The sequence below is a fragment of the Chelonia mydas genome, chromosome 20 (genome assembly GCF_015237465.2).
Source record: "Chelonia mydas isolate rCheMyd1 chromosome 20, rCheMyd1.pri.v2, whole genome shotgun sequence".
Lineage (NCBI taxonomy): Eukaryota > Metazoa > Chordata > Testudines > Cheloniidae > Chelonia > Chelonia mydas.
The window spans coordinates 16,970,895-16,988,047 of record NC_051260.2 but is presented as its reverse complement, the minus strand read 5'-3'; the positions used below and the strand labels follow the sequence as shown (position 1 = coordinate 16,988,047).

Genomic DNA, 17,153 nt, shown 5'->3' with positions numbered 1-17,153 from the left:
GCCTGGGGGGGAATGGGATCATGTGGGTGGAGGGGGAAGCTGGGGAGTTCCCCCCGCATCCTGCTGCATCTCTTTCAGCTCTGCTCCTTTGGGTCACCTTCTGCAGCCCGGCTCCAAGCCCCCCCACCGAAAGCCCCCAGGAGCCTGCGTGGAGAAGCTGGACTTTACGACCCCCTCACCTCTGCTGGAGCAGGGCAGGAAGAGTGGGCAGGGGCTTTGCTTCCAAGCCCTGTGAAGAGACGTGGCCCTGGAAATAAAGCTTTGTTTAAGATGTTTAAAAAAGGAACAGAGCGAAAGCGTCGGCCTTCCTGGTTATCAGGGAGCGAGGTACAGATTATCAAGGGGTGCGAAGTTCGCAGTGGGTGGCGGAAGGAATACGTAATCTGCAGTATCCCTGAGCGGGGGTACAAGGTTGACGGGGCAAGGCACAGGCGGTGAGATATGGGCTATGGTGTTCCTAGAATGGCTACCTTCCGGCGTGGAGCATGATGAGCGGATACGAGGATGAGGATGGATTGACCCCATTTGGGGAGAGTTAACGTTCAGTGAGCTTATGGTTTCCGCCCACATGGTCCAAAGGAAAAAGTCTCTCGGTCCCTTTCTCACTGTCGCTCCGGCTCACCCCTCCTGGTCCTGTCGGTGGCCGGTGTCGTGTTCGGTGTACATGGCCCTGGACCAGCGGCTGGTGTCCGAGACCATGAGGGGCCGCATGAGCCGTGCGTAGCATCGACCGATCCCGCAGGCCCGCAGCACACGCTCGTCGCAGGGGTCCCAGGCGCCCGGGGCTCCGACGATCAGGGCGTCCATCTGCCCCTCGTAGCCCTTCGCTCTCAGGGGGCCGGCCGGGGGGCCCTACTTTTCCAGCTTACGCGCTGGGGCCTCGCGGAAGGCCGGGGTCCTGTTCTCACAGGAGGCCGGGACGTCGACGAGGGTGATCTTTTTCTGGGCCTCGTGGGCGATGAGGACGTCGGGTCGCCGCTGGCTGGCGGTGCGGGGATGGCGCGGTTCGCGGTTCTGGACGGCGTTGTGTAATAAAACAGGCTGCTGCCGGCACAGCTGCTGCTGGAGGAGAGGCTCAGCTCCCCCTTCTCCCAGGCAGAGGAACACCCCCAGGATCCTTTCCCTCCTGCACCTTGCAGAGGCTGGGCCAGGAGTGGGAGGCAGGCTAGTCCGTCCCCCAAGTTCCTCTTACAGTAGCCAAGCTAGCCTAGGTCCTTCTTGCAGGGCTGGTGGGATTGCGGCGGGGGCTGGGGGTGTATCTGTCTCCCCCAGCTTGCCCTGCAGGGACTGTCCTCGCTCAGGGCGAATTGCTGGAAGCTGGCAGAGCCCTGCTGCCGGCCGAGAGGGGGCTGGCTACGGAGCTGAGCAGCTGGGGCCCACGGTAACTCTCTGACTGCCCCCGGAGCACGATCCCACCCAGCCCTGGGGCCCAGTAACCGGCTGTCCCCAGGCCGCCCTGCTAGGCAGAGCGGGAGGCTGGGTCCCACTCCTGGCTCGTGTCAGCCCACATGGGAGACAGGAAGAGCAGGCCCATGCTTCGCCCCGCCCCCCCAGCAATGCAACACCCCCTGCCCCATTGTAATGGCTGTGATACCCCGAGATCCTCTGCGACAGCGACCCCCACTTTGCCAATCTGGGCTCAGCGTCCTCTGACACCCTCAACACCCGCTTCCGGGCAGGGACCTCTTGGGTCCTGGCGCCATCAAGGTCCCTGCAGGGGCTGTGGCCCCCTGCTCTCCTCCCTCGCACCAGCAAGGTAGATCCCAGCGGAGTTCATGGCCCCACTGTAACACCCCCCGACCCGCAGTGAGGGGCAGCATGGCTCTCCCCAGAAGTGGCTGCACGTCAGCACTCCGCCCCGGGGGCATGTCAGGAGGTGCTGGGGCCCGGAAGGCACCACCCAGGGCGAGGCCCCCACTCACAGGTCAGGCAGGAACCCCCCATGGCATTGGCCGTGGGGGTGGAGGGGAGATTCCACGCTCCACTCCCAGGGGCATTAGAGCCTGATCATGGGGCAGGACGGGGTATTCCCTGCACAGCCCCCCAGCCCCTTCTCCCTGCCACGGGTAAGAATTTCTGGTAAATATTTATTCGAGAAGGAATCCTCTCAGCATGGGGCATGGGGGGGGGGGGCGCGTGGGGGCTCAACTGGCAAAACAGACTTGATCCAAAAAGATTAAATTCACGCTCCCAAAATCAAGAGCCCTCCCTGGCCCCCTCGCCCCGGAGCAGGATTTTTGGTCTCAAACTCCAGGAGTTTAAAAGTAACAATTCAGCTCTGTCCCAGGCAGGCAGGGCGGGTGAGCACCGGACCGCAGAGCCAAAAAGCCGGGGGCAGGGCAGTGAGGGGGGCACCCCCTGTCCATGGGGCAGGGCAGGGGGAGCAGCCAGTTACTTCTTGGCCTTGGCCGAGTTGTGCGGGGGTGTGACAGGGCGTCTGCCGGGGTTCAGGCCGCTGAACTGCCCGTACTTGCCCTTGGTCTTGTCAGCCGGTTTCAGGATCTGCAGGAGGAGAAGCAGGTTGGATGCAGGGAAGGGGGGCCCAGCCCCCCAAGAGCTGTCACAGGTACTGGGCCAGGGCCCCTGCCAGCCCCCACAGCCCAGGGGATCTACTGCTCTTGAAATTGGAGCCCTGCCCCCTACCTGAAGAAGTGGCTGCCATGGGGACAGCCCCCCACACATGCGTCGGTGCCACCGAGCCCAGACTTGGGGTCCCCACAGCTCCTCTAAGGCCCAGACCCTTCCCCATCTGGACTGTTACCGGAAGGGGGGTTGTCCTCTGCAGGAGGTTTCCTCCCCCACTCACCGTTACCCCCGCCGAGGAGTGACACCCCCCGGCCGGGAGCTCACCTGGAAGGAGCACATCAGCGTCTCGTCCACACTCATCATGGCGCCCGCGTTGTCAAACTCGCCGCAGTAGTTGGGGGCTGAGAAGAGCGTCACCAGCTGGCGCTTGGCAAAGAACTCGTAACCATCCTCCACCACCTGGGGCAGGGAGACAGGAGGGCGTGTCTGGCCCTGCCCACCCCCGGCACCCCACTCCCTGCCCCCAGCTCTGCCTGCCCCCCAAACAGGCACAGCCTGGCACCACAGACTAACCCCTCTCTGTCACCCACATGGGAACAGACTGATCCGAACAATGCAAACCACCCCCAGCCAGTAGGGTCCTGCACCCCACACAGCTCTGCCGATCTCCTCCCATGCCGATGCTCTTCCACGACGACCCCCAGCTGTCCCAGCCCTTCTGATGCCCCTCGATCCCCGCTGACAGCCCCCCCGGCTGGTACCTGGTGTGCCCGACAGATAAAGTCCAGGTTGTGTTTGTGCAGGAACTTGGTGACCACGTCAGGGCCAAAGGTGAAGGAGACGCCACGATCGTTCTCGCCCCAGCCCTGGACGTCCTTGTCGGGGTCCGACCAGAGGAGGTCGCACAGCAGGCCCTGATCCGGCACGCCTGTGGGGCGCATGATTCTGCGGATCTGCTCCATCGACTGCAGGTCTGGCGAGAGCCCTGAGGGGAGGGGGGAGATGAGCGTTAGATTCTGCCCCTCACAGGAGCCCCTCCCACTGTGGCAGCATGTTAATAGGGCCCTTCGTTTTCAGTTTTTATTTTATTTAATTTTCCCCAGGAATTTATCAGTGTTTATTACCACCACAACAAACCCAGGTGAAAATCAGAGCAAAAATTCATTTCTTCTGGGTAAATATTGGATTTATCTTGGCGGCCGGAAGGACGGGGGGGAGTATCCAGCAGATGACTGGAAGTCACAGCATTAACCAATGCGCTTTGAGCTCTAACCCCCAAATTGAAAAGTTTTCGTTTGAACAAACAGGTTACTGGTGTGGACTTAGAACCATTAGCCTGTAAATAGTGACAGTTAATAATGGGGTCGCACCATTTGGGGCGCGTGCACCCACCTTCGTCCTCTTCTCCTCTTTCGGTTTCTGAAAACTTTGGAATACTTCCTTGCGGTCGGAAACGTATTCCGACGGATTTTCCCTGTCTTCCCGTTTCAGCGCGTCAGAGCGTTGCACCGTTACCTGCTAACGGCTTGAAACGCGTACGCGGCAGGTCAGATGCCCGCGCGCCCCCCCGAGCATGCCCGTTTCTGGCGTGCATCTTCGAGGCCGATAGGCAGCCTTAGTTCAACCGGCAGCTTTGCGTAGGCGCCCAGACGCACGTCTTATCGTGACACCTTTCGCCCGTGCGATGCTTTGTATTTTCCTAATCAAACACGTTCTTTATATACATTTGAATGACACAAAAGTAGGGCGAAAATCAGAAAAAAACGAACAGTCCTTTTTGTAAAACCTGGGGATTTTCCAGTAAAAATCATTTAAAACTGAAAACGAAGGGGCTTACATTTTAATTATCCCACCATACACAGCCCCGATAGCAATTCCCTGCCCTCCCCAATATCTGCCTTGCAGCCCCCCCCAGCCCTCCCAGCATCCATTAGCCCTGCCCCAGCACCCCCCCATCCCACCCCCATGACAACACCCGGCCCTGATCAAGTGCCCCCAGCCCCGTGGGGCCTAGCGCCCTCCGCCTTCCCCAGCAGCGCCCTCCACTGGACGAAGCCCACATTCCTGCAACACCCCGCTGGGCGGACTCCCTCCCTGCCGGGGGCAGGGGCACGGGGCACTGCCCCCCACACCCTGCGGCCCCTCCCGCACCTCCATGGCAGCAGAAGATTTTCTCGTCCACAATCGCGGCGATGGGCAGGCAGTTGAAGCAGTCGGTGAACGTCTTCCACAGCTTGATGTTGTGGTGCCTCTTGCCTGTGGGGGACAATCGGGGGCACGGGGGCCCAGCCACTGAGGGAGACGCACGGGGGCCCAGCCACTGAGGGAGACGCACGGGAGCGGGGCCCCTGGCCAGGCTGGGCCCTGGCCTGCTGGGAGAGACCCAGGCCATACAGGGAGCCACGTGAACCGTGCAGCGACTTCACACAGGGCCTTCCTCCGCCGGACCCCAGGATCAGCACACGGCATGTGGGGCAGAGGCTGCCCCCTGCCCTGGACGCTGGCGCCCTCACGGCTGGGGGTGTAGGGGATATGGTGGTCAGGGCAGAGGGGGTACAAGAGTATAGATGGGGGCGGTGGAGGGGATGGAGGAATCAGGCACACTCGTCGTAGGTGCGGTTGATGCTGGGGCACTCGTGGTAGGGGTGAGGGGAGCAGGGTGGGGGGGACTCGGGGGGCCGGGCGCTGGGGGGGGGCCCACACTCACACTCATCGTAGAAGCCGTAGGTGCGGTTGATGCTGGGGCACTCGTGGTAGGGGTGAGGGGAGCAGGGTGGGGGGGACTCGGGGGGCCGGGCGCTGGGGGGGGGGGCCCACACTCACACTCATCGTAGAAGCCGTAGATGCGGTTGATGCTGGGGCACTCGTGGTAGGGGTGAGGGGAGCAGGGTGGGGGGGACTCGGGGGGCCGGGCGCTGGGGGGGGGGCCCACACTCACACTCATCGTAGAAGCCGTAGATGCGGTTGATGCTGGGGCACTCGTGGTAGGGGTGAGGGGAGCAGGGTGGGGGGGACTCGGGGGGCCGGGCGCTGGGGGGGGGGGGCCCACACTCACACTCATCGTAGAAGCCGTAGATGCGGTTGATGCTGGGGCACTCGTGGTAGGGGTGAGGGGAGCAGGGTGGGGGGGACTCGGGGGGCCGGGCGCTGGGGGGGGGCCCACACTCACACTCATCGTAGAAGCCGTAGATGCGGTTGATGCTGGGGCACTCGTGGTAGGGGTGAGGGGAGCAGGGTGGGGGGGACTCGGGGGGCCGGGCGCTGGGGGGGGGCCCACACTCACACTCGTCGTAGGTGCGGTTGATGCTGGGGCACTCGTGGTAGGGGTGAGGGGAGCAGGGTGGGGGGGACTCGGGGGGCCGGGCGCTGGGGGGGGGCCCACACTCACACTCATCGTAGAAGCCATAGATGCGGTTGATGCTGGGGCACTCGTGGTAGGGGTGAGGGGAGCAGGGTGGGGGGACTCGGGGGGCCGGACGCTGGGGGGGGGCCCACACTCACACTCATCGTAGAAGCCGTAGGTGCGGTTGATGCTGGGGCACTCGTGGTAGGGGTGAGGGGAGCAGGGAGGGGGGGACTCGGGGGGCCGGACGCTGGGGGGGGGCCCACACTCACACTCATCGTAGAAGCCGTAGATGCGGTTGATGCTGGGGCACTCGTGGTAGGGGTGAGGGGAGCAGGGTCGGGGGACTCGGGGGGCCAGGCGCTGGGGGGGGGGGCCCACACTCACACTCATCGTAGAAGCCGTAGATGCGGTTGATGCTGGGGCACTCGTGGTAGGGGTGAGGGGAGCAGGGTGGGGGGACTCGGGGGGGCCGGGCGCTGGGGGGGGGCCCACACTCACACTCATCGTAGAAGCCGTAGATGCGGTTGATGCTGGGGCACTCGTGGTAGGGGTGAGGGGAGCAGGGTGGGGGGGACTCGGGGGGCCGGGCGCTGGGGGGAGGGCCCCACACTCACACTCATCGTAGAAGCCGTAGGTGCGGTTGATGCTGGGGCACTCGTGGTAGGGGTGAGGGGAGCAGGGTGGGGGGGACTCGGGGGGCCGGGCGCTGGGGGGAGGGCCCCACACTCACACTCATCGTAGAAGCCGTAGGTGCGGTTGATGCTGGGGCACTCGTGGTAGGGGTGAGGGGAGCAGGGTGGGGGGGACTCGGGGGGCCGGGCGCTGGGGGGGGGCCCACACTCACACTCATCATAGAAGCCGTAGGTGCGGTTGATGCTGGGGGCACTCGTGGTAGGGGTGAGGGGAGCAGGGTGGGGGGACTGCGGGGGGCCGGGCGCTGGGGGGGGGCCCACACTCACACTCATCGTAGAAGCCGTAGGTGCGGTTGATGCTGGGGCATTCGTGGTAGGGGTGAGGGGAGCAGGGTGGGGGGGACTCGGGGGGCCGGGCGCTGGGGGGGGGGGGGCCCACACTCACACTCATCGTAGAAGCCGTAGATGCGGTTGATGCTGGGGCACTCGTGGTAGGGGTGAGGGGAGTAGGGTGGGGGGGGACTCGGGGGGCCGGGCGCTGGGGGGGGGGCCCACACTCACACTCATCGTAGAAGCCGTAGATGCGGTTGATGCTGGGGCACTCGTGGTAGGGGTGAGGGGAGCAGGGTCGGGGGAATAGGGGGGCCAGGCGCTGGGGGGGGGGGCCCACACTCACACTCATCGTAGAAGCCGTAGATGCGGTTGATTGCTGGGGCACTCGTGGTAGGGGTGAGGGAGCAGGGTGGGGGGGACTCGGGGGGCCGGGCGCTGGGGGGGGGCCCACACTCACACTCATCATAGAAGCCGTAGGTGCGGTTGATGCTGGGGCACTCGTGGTAGGGGTGAGGGGAGCAGGGTGGGGGGACTCGGGGGGCCGGGCGCTGGGGGGGGGCCCACACTCACACTCATCGTAGAAGCCGTAGGTGCGGTTGATGCTGGGGCACTCGTGGTAGGGGTGAGGGGGAGCAGGGAGGGGGGGGACTCGGGGGGGCCGGGCGCTGGGGGGGGGGCCCACACTCACACTCATCGTAGAAGCCGTAGGTGCGGTTGATGCTGGGGCACTCGTGGTAGGGGTGAGGGGAGCAGGGTGGGGGGGACTTCGGGGGGGCCAGGGCGCTGGGGGGGGGGCCCACACTCACACTCATCGTAGAAGCCGTAGATGCGGTTGATGCTGGGGCACTCGTGGTAGGGGTGAGGGGAGGCAGGGTGGGGGGGGACTCGGGGGGCCGGGCGCTGGGGGGGGGGGCCCACACTCACACTCATCGTAGAAGCCGTAGATGCGGTTGATGCTGGGGCACTCGTGGTAGGGGTGAGGGGAGCAGGGTGGGGGGACTCGGGGGGCCAGGGCGCTGGGGGGGGGGCCCACACTCACACTCATCGTAGAAGCCGTAGATGCGGTTGATGCTGGGGCACTCGTGGTAGGGGTGAGGGGAGCAGGGATAGGGGGGACCTCGGGGGGCCAGGCGCTGGGGGGGGGGCCCACACTCACACTCATCGTAGAAGCCGTAGGTGCGGTTGATGCTGGGGCACTCGTGGTAGGGGTGAGGGGAGCAGGGTGGGGGGACACGGGGGGGCCGGGCGCTGGGGGGGGGCCCACACTCACACTCATCATAGAAGCCGTAGATGCGGTTGATGCTGGGGCACTCGTGGTAGGGGTGAGGGGAGCAGGGTGGGGGGGACTCGGGGGGCCGGGCGCTGGGGGGGGGGCCCACACTCACACTCATCGTAGAAGCCGTAGATGCGGTTGATGCTGGGGCACTCGTGGTAGGGGTGAGGGGAGCAGGGAGGGGGGACTCGGGGGGCCGGGCGCTGGGGGGGGGGGCCCACACTCACACTCATCGTAGAAGCCGTAGATGCGGTTGATGCTGGGGCACTCGTGGTAGGGGTGAGGGGAGCAGGGTGGGGGGGACTCGGGGGGCCAGGCGCTGGGGGGGGGGCCCACACTCACACTCATCGTAGAAGCCGTAGATGCGGTTGATGCTGGGGCACTCGTGGTAGGGGTGAGGGGAGCAGGGTGGGGGGGACTCGGGGGGCCAGGCGCTGGGGGGGGGGCCCACACTCACACTCATCGTAGAAGCCGTAGATGCGGTTGATGCTGGGGCACTCGTGGTAGGGGTGAGGGGAGCAGGGAGGGGTGGACTCGGGGGGCCGGACGCTGGGGGGGGGCCCACACTCACACTCATCGTAGAAGCCGTAGATGCGGTTGATGCTGGGGCACTCGTGGTAGGGGTGAGGGGAGCAGGGTGGGGGGGACTCGGGGGGCCGGGCGCTGGGGGGGGGCCCACACTCACACTCATCGTAGAAGCCGTAGATGCGGTTGATGCTGGGGCACTCGTGGTAGGGGTGAGGGGAGCAGGGAAGGGGGGACTCGGGGGGCCAGGCGCTGGGGGGGGGCCCACACTCACACTCATCGTAGAAGCCGTAGGTGCGGTTGATGCTGGGGCACTCGTGGTAGGGGTGAGGGGAGCAGGGTGGGGGGACTCGGGGGGCCGGGCGCTGGGGGGGGGCCCACACTCACACTCATCATAGAAGCCGTAGATGCGGTTGATGCTGGGGCACTCGTGGTAGGGGTGAGGGGAGCAGGGTGGGGGGACTCGGGGGGCCGGGCGCTGGGGGGGGGGCCCACACTCACACTCATCGTAGAAGCCGTAGATGCGGTTGATGCTGGGGCACTCGTGGTAGGGGTGAGGGGGAGCAGGGTGGGGGGGACTCGGGGGGCCAGGCGCTGGGGGGGGGCCCACACTCACACTCATCGTAGAAGCCGTAGGTGCGGTTGATGCTGGGGCACTCGTGGTAGGGGTGAGGGGAGCAGGGAGGGGGGGACTCTCGGGGGGCCGGGCGCTGGGGGGGGGGCCCACACTCACACTCATCGTAGAAGCCGTAGATGCGGTTGATGCTGGGGCACTCGTGGTAGGGGTGAGGGGAGTAGGGTGGGGGGGACTCGGGGGGCCGGGCGCTGGGGGGGGGCCCACACTCACACTCATCGTAGAAGCCGTAGATGCGGTTGATGCTGGGGCACTCGTGGTAGGGGTGAGGGGAGCAGGGTGGGGGGGACTCGGGGGGCCAGGCGCTGGGGGGGGGGCCCACACTCACACACATCGTAGAAGCCGTAGGTGCGGTTGATGCTGGGGCACTCGTGGTAGGGGTGAGGGGGAGCAGGGTGGGGGGGACTCGAGGGGCCGGACGCTGGGGGGGGGGGCCCACACTCACACTCATCGTAGAAGCCGTAGGTGCGGTTGATGCTGGGGCACTCGTGGTAGGGGTGAGGGGAGCAGGGTGGGGGGGACTCGGGGGGCCGGGCGCTGGGGGGGGGCCCACACTCACACTCATCGTAGAAGCCGTAGATGCGGTTGATGCTGGGGCACTCGTGGTAGGGGTGAGGGGAGCAGGGTGGGGGGGACTCGGGGGGCCGGGCGCTGGGGGGGGGCCCACACTCACACTCATCGTAGAAGCCGTAGGTGCGGTTGATGCTGGGGCACTCGTGGTAGGGGTGAGGGGAGCAGGGAAGGGGGGACTCGGGGGCCAGGCGCTGGGGGGGGGCCCACACTCACACTCATCGTAGAAGCCGTAGATGCGGTTGATGCTGGGGCACTCGTGGTAGGGGTGAGGGGAGCAGGGTGGGGGGGACTCGGGGGGCCAGGCGCTGGGGGGGGGCCCACACTCACACTCATCGTAGAAGCCGTAGATGCGGTTGATGCTGGGGCACTCGTGGTAGGGGTGAGGGGAGCAGGGTGGGGGGGACTCGGGGGGCCGGGCGCTGGGGGGGGGCCCACACTCACACTCATCGTAGAAGCCGTAGATGCGGTTAATGCTGGGGCACTCGTGGTAGGGGTGAGGGGAGCAGGGTGGGGGGGACCCGGGGGGCCGGGCGCTGGGGGGGGGGGGCCCACACTCACACTCATCGTAGAAGCCGTAGATGCGGTTGATGCTGGGGCACTCGTGGTAGGGGTGAGGGGAGCAGGGAGGGGGGGACTCGGGGGGCTGGGCGCTGGGGGGGGGGCCCACACTCACACTCATCGTAGAAGCCGTAGGTGCGGTTGATGCTGGGGCACTCGTGGTAGGGGTGAGGGGAGCAGGGTCGGGGGACTCGGGGGGGCCGGGCGCTGGGGGGGGGGCCCACACTCACACTCATCGTAGAAGCCGTAGATGCGGTTGATGCTGGGGCACTCGTGGTAGGGGTGAGGGGAGCAGGGAGGGGGGGACTCGGGGGGCCAGGCGCTGGGGGGGGGGCCCACACTCACACTCATCGTAGAAGCCGTAGATGCGGTTGATGCTGGGGCACTCGTGGTAGGGGTGAGGGGAGCAGGGTGGGGGGGACTCGGGGGGCCGGGCGCTGGGGGGGGGGCCCACACTCACACTCATCGTAGAAGCCGTAGATGCGGTTGATGCTGGGGCACTCGTGGTAGGGGTGAGGGGAGCAGGGTGGGGGGGACTCGGGGGGCCGGGCGCTGGGGGGGGGGGCCCACACTCACACTCATCGTAGAAGCCGTAGATGCGGTTGATGCGGGGGCACTCGTGGTAGGGGTGAGGGGAGCAGGGTGGGGGGGACTTCGGGGGGCCGGGCGCTGGGGGGGGGCCCACACTCACACTCATCGTAGAAGCCGTAGATGCGGTTGATGCTGGGGCACTCGTGGTAGGGGTGAGGGGAGCAGGGTGGGGGGGACTCGGGGGGGCCGGACGCTGGGGGGGGGCCCACACTCACACTCATCGTAGAAGCCGTAGATGCGGTTGATGCTGGGGCACATCGTGGTAGGGGTGAGGGGAGCAGGGAGGGGGGGGACTCGGGGGGCCGGGCGCTGGGGGGGGGGCCCACACTCACACTCATCGTAGAAGCCGTAGGTGCGGTTGATGCTGGGGCACTCGTGGTAGGGGTGAGGGGAGCAGGGTGGGGGGGACTCGGGGGGCCGGACGCTGGGGGGGGGGCCCACACTCACACTCGTCGTAGAAGCCGTAGGTGCGGTTGATGCTGGGGCACTCGTGGTAGGGGTGAGGGGAGTAGGGTGGGGGGGACCCGGGGGGCCGGGCGCTGGGGGGGGGGGGCCCACACTCACACTCATCGTAGAAGCCGTAGGTGCGGTTAATGCTGGGGCACTCGTGGTAGGGGTGAGGGGAGCAGGGTGGGGGGGACTCGGGGGGCCGGACGCTGGGGGGGGGCCCACACTCACACTCATCGTAGAAGCCGTAGGTGCGGTTGATGCTGGGGCACTCGTGGTAGGGGTGAGGGGAGCAGGGAGGGGGGGGACTCGGGGGGGCCAGGCGCTGGGGGGGGGGGGGGGCCCCACACTCACACTCATCGTAGAAGCCGTAGATGCGGTTGATGCTGGGGCACTCGTGGTAGGGGTGAGGGGAGCAGGGTCGGGGGACTCGGGGGGCCGGGCGCTGGGGGGGGGGCCCACACTCACACTCATCGTAGAAGCCGTAGATGCGGTTGATGCTGGGGCACTCGTGGTAGGGGTGAGGGGAGCAGGGAGGGGGGGACTCGGGGGGCCAGGCGCTGGGGGGGGGGCCCACACTCACACTCATCGTAGAAGCCGTAGATGCGGTTGATGCTGGGGCACTCGTGGTAGGGGTGAGGGGAGCCGGGGGGGGGGCCTCGGGGGGCCGGGCGCTGGGGGGGGGGGGCCACACTCACACTCATCGTAGAAGCCGTAGATGCGGTTGATGCTGGGGCACTCGTGGTTGCCACGCAGCAGGAAGAAGTTCTCGGGGTACTTGACCTTGTAGGCCAGCAGCAGGCAGATGGTCTCCAGCGACTGCTTGCCCCGGTCCACGTAGTCGCCCAGGAAGAGGTAGTTGCTCTCAGGCGGGAAGCCCCCGCACTCGAAGAGCCGCAGCAGGTCGTAGAACTGCCCATGGATGTCGCCTGGGGAGGGCGGGAGGTGAGGGAGCAGCTACCACAGCCAGGCCTAACCCGCCTCCCCCCCAGGGCCAGGGATCCCTCCCACCGCTGGAAAGGGCCAGCAAGGGGGCCACGGATCCACCCCTGGCCTGCCCACCCAGCCCAGTCCCAGCCAGTGAACCCCTGCAGAGTGAACAAGGGGTGCAGGGAATCCCCCCATGGCCGCTGGGAGGAAGGGTCCCCACCCCCCGACCTGGCCCACTCACCGCAGATCTTCAGCGGGGCCTCCAGCTCCAGCAGGATGGGCTGGCTCAGGAAGATCTCCCGCGACTTGTGGCAGAGGTACCGGATCTCATGCTCCAACAAACACACGTTCTTGCTGGGCTGGGAGCCTTGCACTGCAACACGGCACAGCGGGCGTCTCTGCCGGGCCAGGGTCATAGCCCCCGTACTGCTCACAGACCCACCCACAGCTCAGGGCAAGGCCCCAGCTCCAGCTGGCATGTTCCAAGGGGCAACCGGGCTGAACTGCCGGAGGCTCTTCTGGGCAGGCCTGGGCACCACCCCTCTGCCCCCGGCCAAAGGGCAGGATCAGAGCCGGGGCCCACTCGAGGGACAGGTCCTGCATCCCGTTCCCCACCCCCCTGGCTCCTGGGCACACTCGAGTCCTTTCCAACACTGCAGGAGGCAGAATACACACGCTTTAAGAAGCAGGGTGGCCTAGCAGCTGATACCGGACTGTGAGGCCGGGCACCTGGGTTCTTTCCCCAGCTCTGAACGATTCCGTGACCTTGGGCCACGCCCTTCCCCCGTGCCTCAGTTTCCCCATATGACACACAGGACTGATGCGTCTGCTTTGCATGGGTGATGCATGGGGATGCCAGATCAGATAATCTGCCGCTCAGCAACTGCTCCAGCCTCGGGTCCAGCCCCAGGGTCAGGTGCCACCCAGAAAGGGTAGCTGGGGTCACCCCCCGCAACACCCCCAGTATTATAGGGGTGCCGGGAAGTAACAGCTAATCTCCCCCGCCCGTTTGGTAGCAGCACGGGGAGAACAGAGTTCGCACTGGGACGACCGCCCCCCCCCGTAGGGCCAGCCCCGACCCCCGCCCAGGAGCGCTGCAGGCGGGGAGACCCGAGCGAAAACAAAGGAGCCCACAAAGTCAACACGGAACTTGCCGGAGCGCCCGGCCCGCGGCAGTTCCAGCCCCGGCACCCCGGGGCGCCCCGGGCCCCCCGCGGCCGGCCCCGCCACAGCCCAGCCTGTGCATGGGGGGGGGCAGGATCCAACCGGACAAACCCCCCAGCACCGCCCCACGCCCTTGATCGCCCCCGCTCAGACTCCTCCCCTCCCGGCCCCCCCCATGCTAGGGTCCCCCCCCGGCCCCAGGGTCCCCCCCCCACCTTCCAGCAGCCGCAGGATGATAGAGTCCAAGTTGAGTTTCTCGCCCTCCGACATGGCAGCTCTGCGGGGGGGGGACCTGGACTCATAGGCGCCGACTTCACCTTTGCCCGGCACCGGCACCGGCACCGCCCTCACCCCGCCCCTCCTGTTCCCGCAAATGCCCGCCCCTGCCGCGTCCCTTCTCCGCCTCCCCCCCCGGGAAGCTCCTAAGCCCCGCCAAACAGCTGTTAGGGGGCGGGAAGCGCTGGGAGGGAGCGGGAGGAGCGGGGGCGCTGGCTGGGGGCGGGCTCCCCGCTGTTCCAGCCTCTGCCGGCAGGGGGCGCTGCAGGGGGCGGGGTGGGGGCGCTGGCTGGGGGGGAGCTCCCGGCTATTCCAGTCTCTGCCGGCAGGGGGCGCTGCAGGGAGCGGGGTGGGGTCGCTGGCTGGGGGGGAAGTTCCCGGCTATTCCAGCCTCTGCCGGCAGGGGGCGCTGCAGGGAGCGGAGTGGGGTCGCTGGCTGGGGGGAAGCTCCCGGGTATTCCAGCCTCTGCCGGCAGGGGGCGCTGAACGGGGCGGGATGGGGGCGCTGGCTGGGGGGGAAGTTCCCGGCTATTCCAGTCTCTGCCGGCAGGGGGCGCTGCAGGGAGCGGGGTGGGGGCGCTGGCGGGGGGGGGAGCTCCCGGCAATTCCAGCCTCTGCCGGCAGGGGGCGCTGCAGGGGGCGGGGTGGGGGCGCTGGTTGGGGGGGGAGCTCCCGGCTATTCCAGCCTCTGCCAGCAGGGGGCGCTGCAGGGAGCGGGATGGGGTCGCTGGAGGGGGGGGGGAGCTCCCGGCTATTCCAGCCTCTGCCGGCAGGGGGCGGGGTGGGGGCGCTGGCTGGGGGGGGAGCTCCCGGCTATTCCAGCCTCTGCCGGCAGGGGGCGCTGCAGGGGGCGGGGTGGGGGCGCTGGCTGGGGGGGGAGCTTCCGGCTATTCCAGCCTCTGCCGGCAGGGGGCGCTGAACGGGGCGGGATGGGGTCGCTGGTTGGGGGGGGAGCTCCCGGCTATTCCAGCCTCTGCCGGCAGGGGGCGCTGCAGGGAGCGGGGTGGGGTCGCTGGCTGGGGGGGAAGTTCCCGGCTATTCCAGTCTCTGCCGGCAGGGGGCGCTGCAGGGGGCGGGGTGGGGGCCACACTCCCCGTGGCCTCAGCCCGGTGGGGTGCAAAGGGAAATGGCAGCAAAGAGGAGACCAGTTTGCAGCGCCCGCGGGGAGCGCGCTGGACTGGGGGGTTGGCAAGGGGCGGGTGCCCGGCCGTGCCACCTGGGCACTGCTGCACTGGGAATGGCCCCAGCACAGAGCACGACCCAAGGGGATTGGGCACCCTGAGGTGGGAACAAGGGAACGGAGCTCGGGGAGGGCTCCTTGGGGGCAATGTGGGGAGATTCCTTAGGAAGCCCCCTGAGCCGGGCTGCGGGGGGGGGGGCAGGCTTGGAGACAAGGGCTTCACAAAGTCACCCCCTCCCCCAGGATAGACACACGAGAAACCAGCCCCCCATGGATTCCTCCCCACAGTACACATGGGGTGGGAGGAGCTGGGCCCGGGGGGCGGGTGGGAATGGAGGTGTGGGGCCCTGGGCTGGAATCAAAGATGTGGGGGAAGAACCCTGAGCGGGGCAGACCCTGGGGGATGGGACTGTGGGGTTTTCGGTGGGCCAGATCCTAGGGAAGATGGGGGTGAGGGGCCCTGGGCGGGGCAGACCCTGGAGGGGAGGGGATGAGGGGCCCAGGGGGACAGACCCTGGGGGATATGGGGGGTGCGGGGCCCGGGCCATTCCAGCCACAGCGTCCTGGGGCTTCCTGCCCCCCTCCCAGCCCAGCTCAGCCTGTGCATTGGGGGGGGGATCCAACTGGACAAACCCCCCAGCACTGCCCCATGCCCTCAATCGCCCCCACTCGGTCTCCTCCCGTCCCGGCCCCCCATGCTAGGGCCCCCCCCGTGCCTCCAGGGCCCCCCGCACCTTCCAGCAGCCGCTCGATGAGAGAGTCCAAGTTGAGTGTCTCCCCCTCCCCAATGGCCGCGCTGCAGGGGGAGGCGCGGAGGGTTCAAAGCCCGGCTCGGGGGTTTAGTGTCGGAGCATTAACGCAATTGGCTTCGCGCTGCCCTGGCTGAATGGCGGGTCAGGCGCTGCCTGCCATGAGGGGCTGCAAGGTGCCATGTTTGCCGGGGGGGGGGTTGGCCTGGGCTAGGTGGGGGGGCAGTTGGTCAAGAGTGAGGGGCATTGGGGGGGGAGCAGGAGAACTGGGGTGGGGGTGGGAATGAGACCAAGGCCGGAGCCTGCCACGTTTCTGCCCGGGGCGCGCCTGGCTCAAGCCGGGCCAGGTAAACACCCAAGGCCTGTGTGTGGACAGCGGCTCCCGGGCTGCCGGGACCAGGCCTTAGCAGCTGCTGCTGGCTTGCGCTGGCAGAGCAAGGGCGGGCGCTGGGGCTTTGCCGGCCCAGGCTGGGGCTGTGCAGGGAGCCGGGCACCAGCCCCTCTGCCTGGACCAGGGAGACGCGTGCCAGCCTGAGCCCAAGGCCAGCGCGTGCTGCAGCCCCCGGGGGGGACGGGGGGTCAGAGCTGCGTTGTATTAGTGACACATGCGCCCGGGCTGGTGCCACCCAGACCAGCCCGATGATGCTCGGCTCCGTGCACCGATGCACTGGCTTTATTTCAACCTGTGCAGTCCCTGGCCAGTAGGGGGCGTCTGGCACCTTCCTCTGCAGCAGCTGGTGGCTGTCAGAGGCCAGATGCCGGGGTAGATGGGCCCCTGGAGTCTGGCAATTCCTTTGCTCTGACGGGCCATGCAGGGATTTTGAGATGAGAGCTTAAAATCCGAGTGCTGGCTGGACAATAATGCTCCCCAGGTGAGGATGCGATTTCACAGCTAGCTGGCCCCATTAATATTAGTTGCATTATGGTAGCAATTAGAGATAGCTAGGCTGAGATTGGCCCCCCCCCACACACACACAGCGTGCCAGGTGCTGCACAAACCCCCACCCAAGATCAGGGCCCCATCGTGCCAGGCGCTGCCCAGACCCCCACCCGAGATCAGGGCCCCGTCGTGCCAGGCACTGCCCAGACCCCAGCTGAGATCAGGGCCCCGTTGCATCAGGCGCTGCCCAGAGCCCAGCCGAGATCTGGGCCCTGTTGCGTCGGGCGCTGCCCAGACCCCTTGTCATGCCGGGCCCTGCAGTGACACGCTGAGACAGTCCTTGCCCTAAAGAGCTTACAGTCTAACCAGACAAAGGTAGAGAGGGGAAACTGAGGCATGGAGGGACAAGTGACTCACTGTAGGTCACCCAGCAGGGCAGTGGCAGAGCTGGGACCAGACCTTGGGTCTCAGCTCAGCCCGCAGCACGCCCCAGCCCTCCAACCCACCCTGATGTTTAACAGACCAGAACCAGGGCA

At 67.1% G+C, this 17,153-nt stretch overlaps 1 protein-coding gene across 1 annotated transcript; it reads right to left on the bottom strand.

Annotated features, from left to right (window-relative positions):
* Nucleotides 1-248: 248 nt before the first annotated feature.
* On the bottom strand, nt 249-13,936 carry LOC102937166 (serine/threonine-protein phosphatase PP1-alpha catalytic subunit). The gene is made up of 7 exons (XM_037888086.2): nt 13,748-13,936; nt 12,610-12,741; nt 12,137-12,367; nt 4,678-4,782; nt 3,288-3,511; nt 2,851-2,985; nt 249-2,502 (listed from the first exon to the last, which is right to left on the bottom strand). Exons 1-7 carry the CDS (start codon nt 13,800-13,802, stop codon nt 2,392-2,394), a joined length of 993 nt encoding a protein of 330 aa, XP_037744014.1. The 5' UTR covers nt 13,803-13,936; the 3' UTR covers nt 249-2,391.
* Between the last annotated feature and the right edge of the window lie 3,217 nt (nt 13,937-17,153).

Coding starts and splice junctions, on each gene's coding strand:
- LOC102937166 (XM_037888086.2), bottom strand. CDS start 13,802: ATGTCGGAGGGCGAGAAACTCAACTTGGACTCTATCATCCTGCGGCTG. Junction 3,512..4,677: donor AATCTTCTGCTGCCATGGAG/GTGCGGGAGGGG, acceptor CCCTCCCCTCAG/GGCTCTCGCCAGACCTGCAG. Junction 2,986..3,287: donor TTATCTGTCGGGCACACCAG/GTACCAGCCGGG, acceptor TCCCTGCCCCAG/GTGGTGGAGGATGGTTACGA.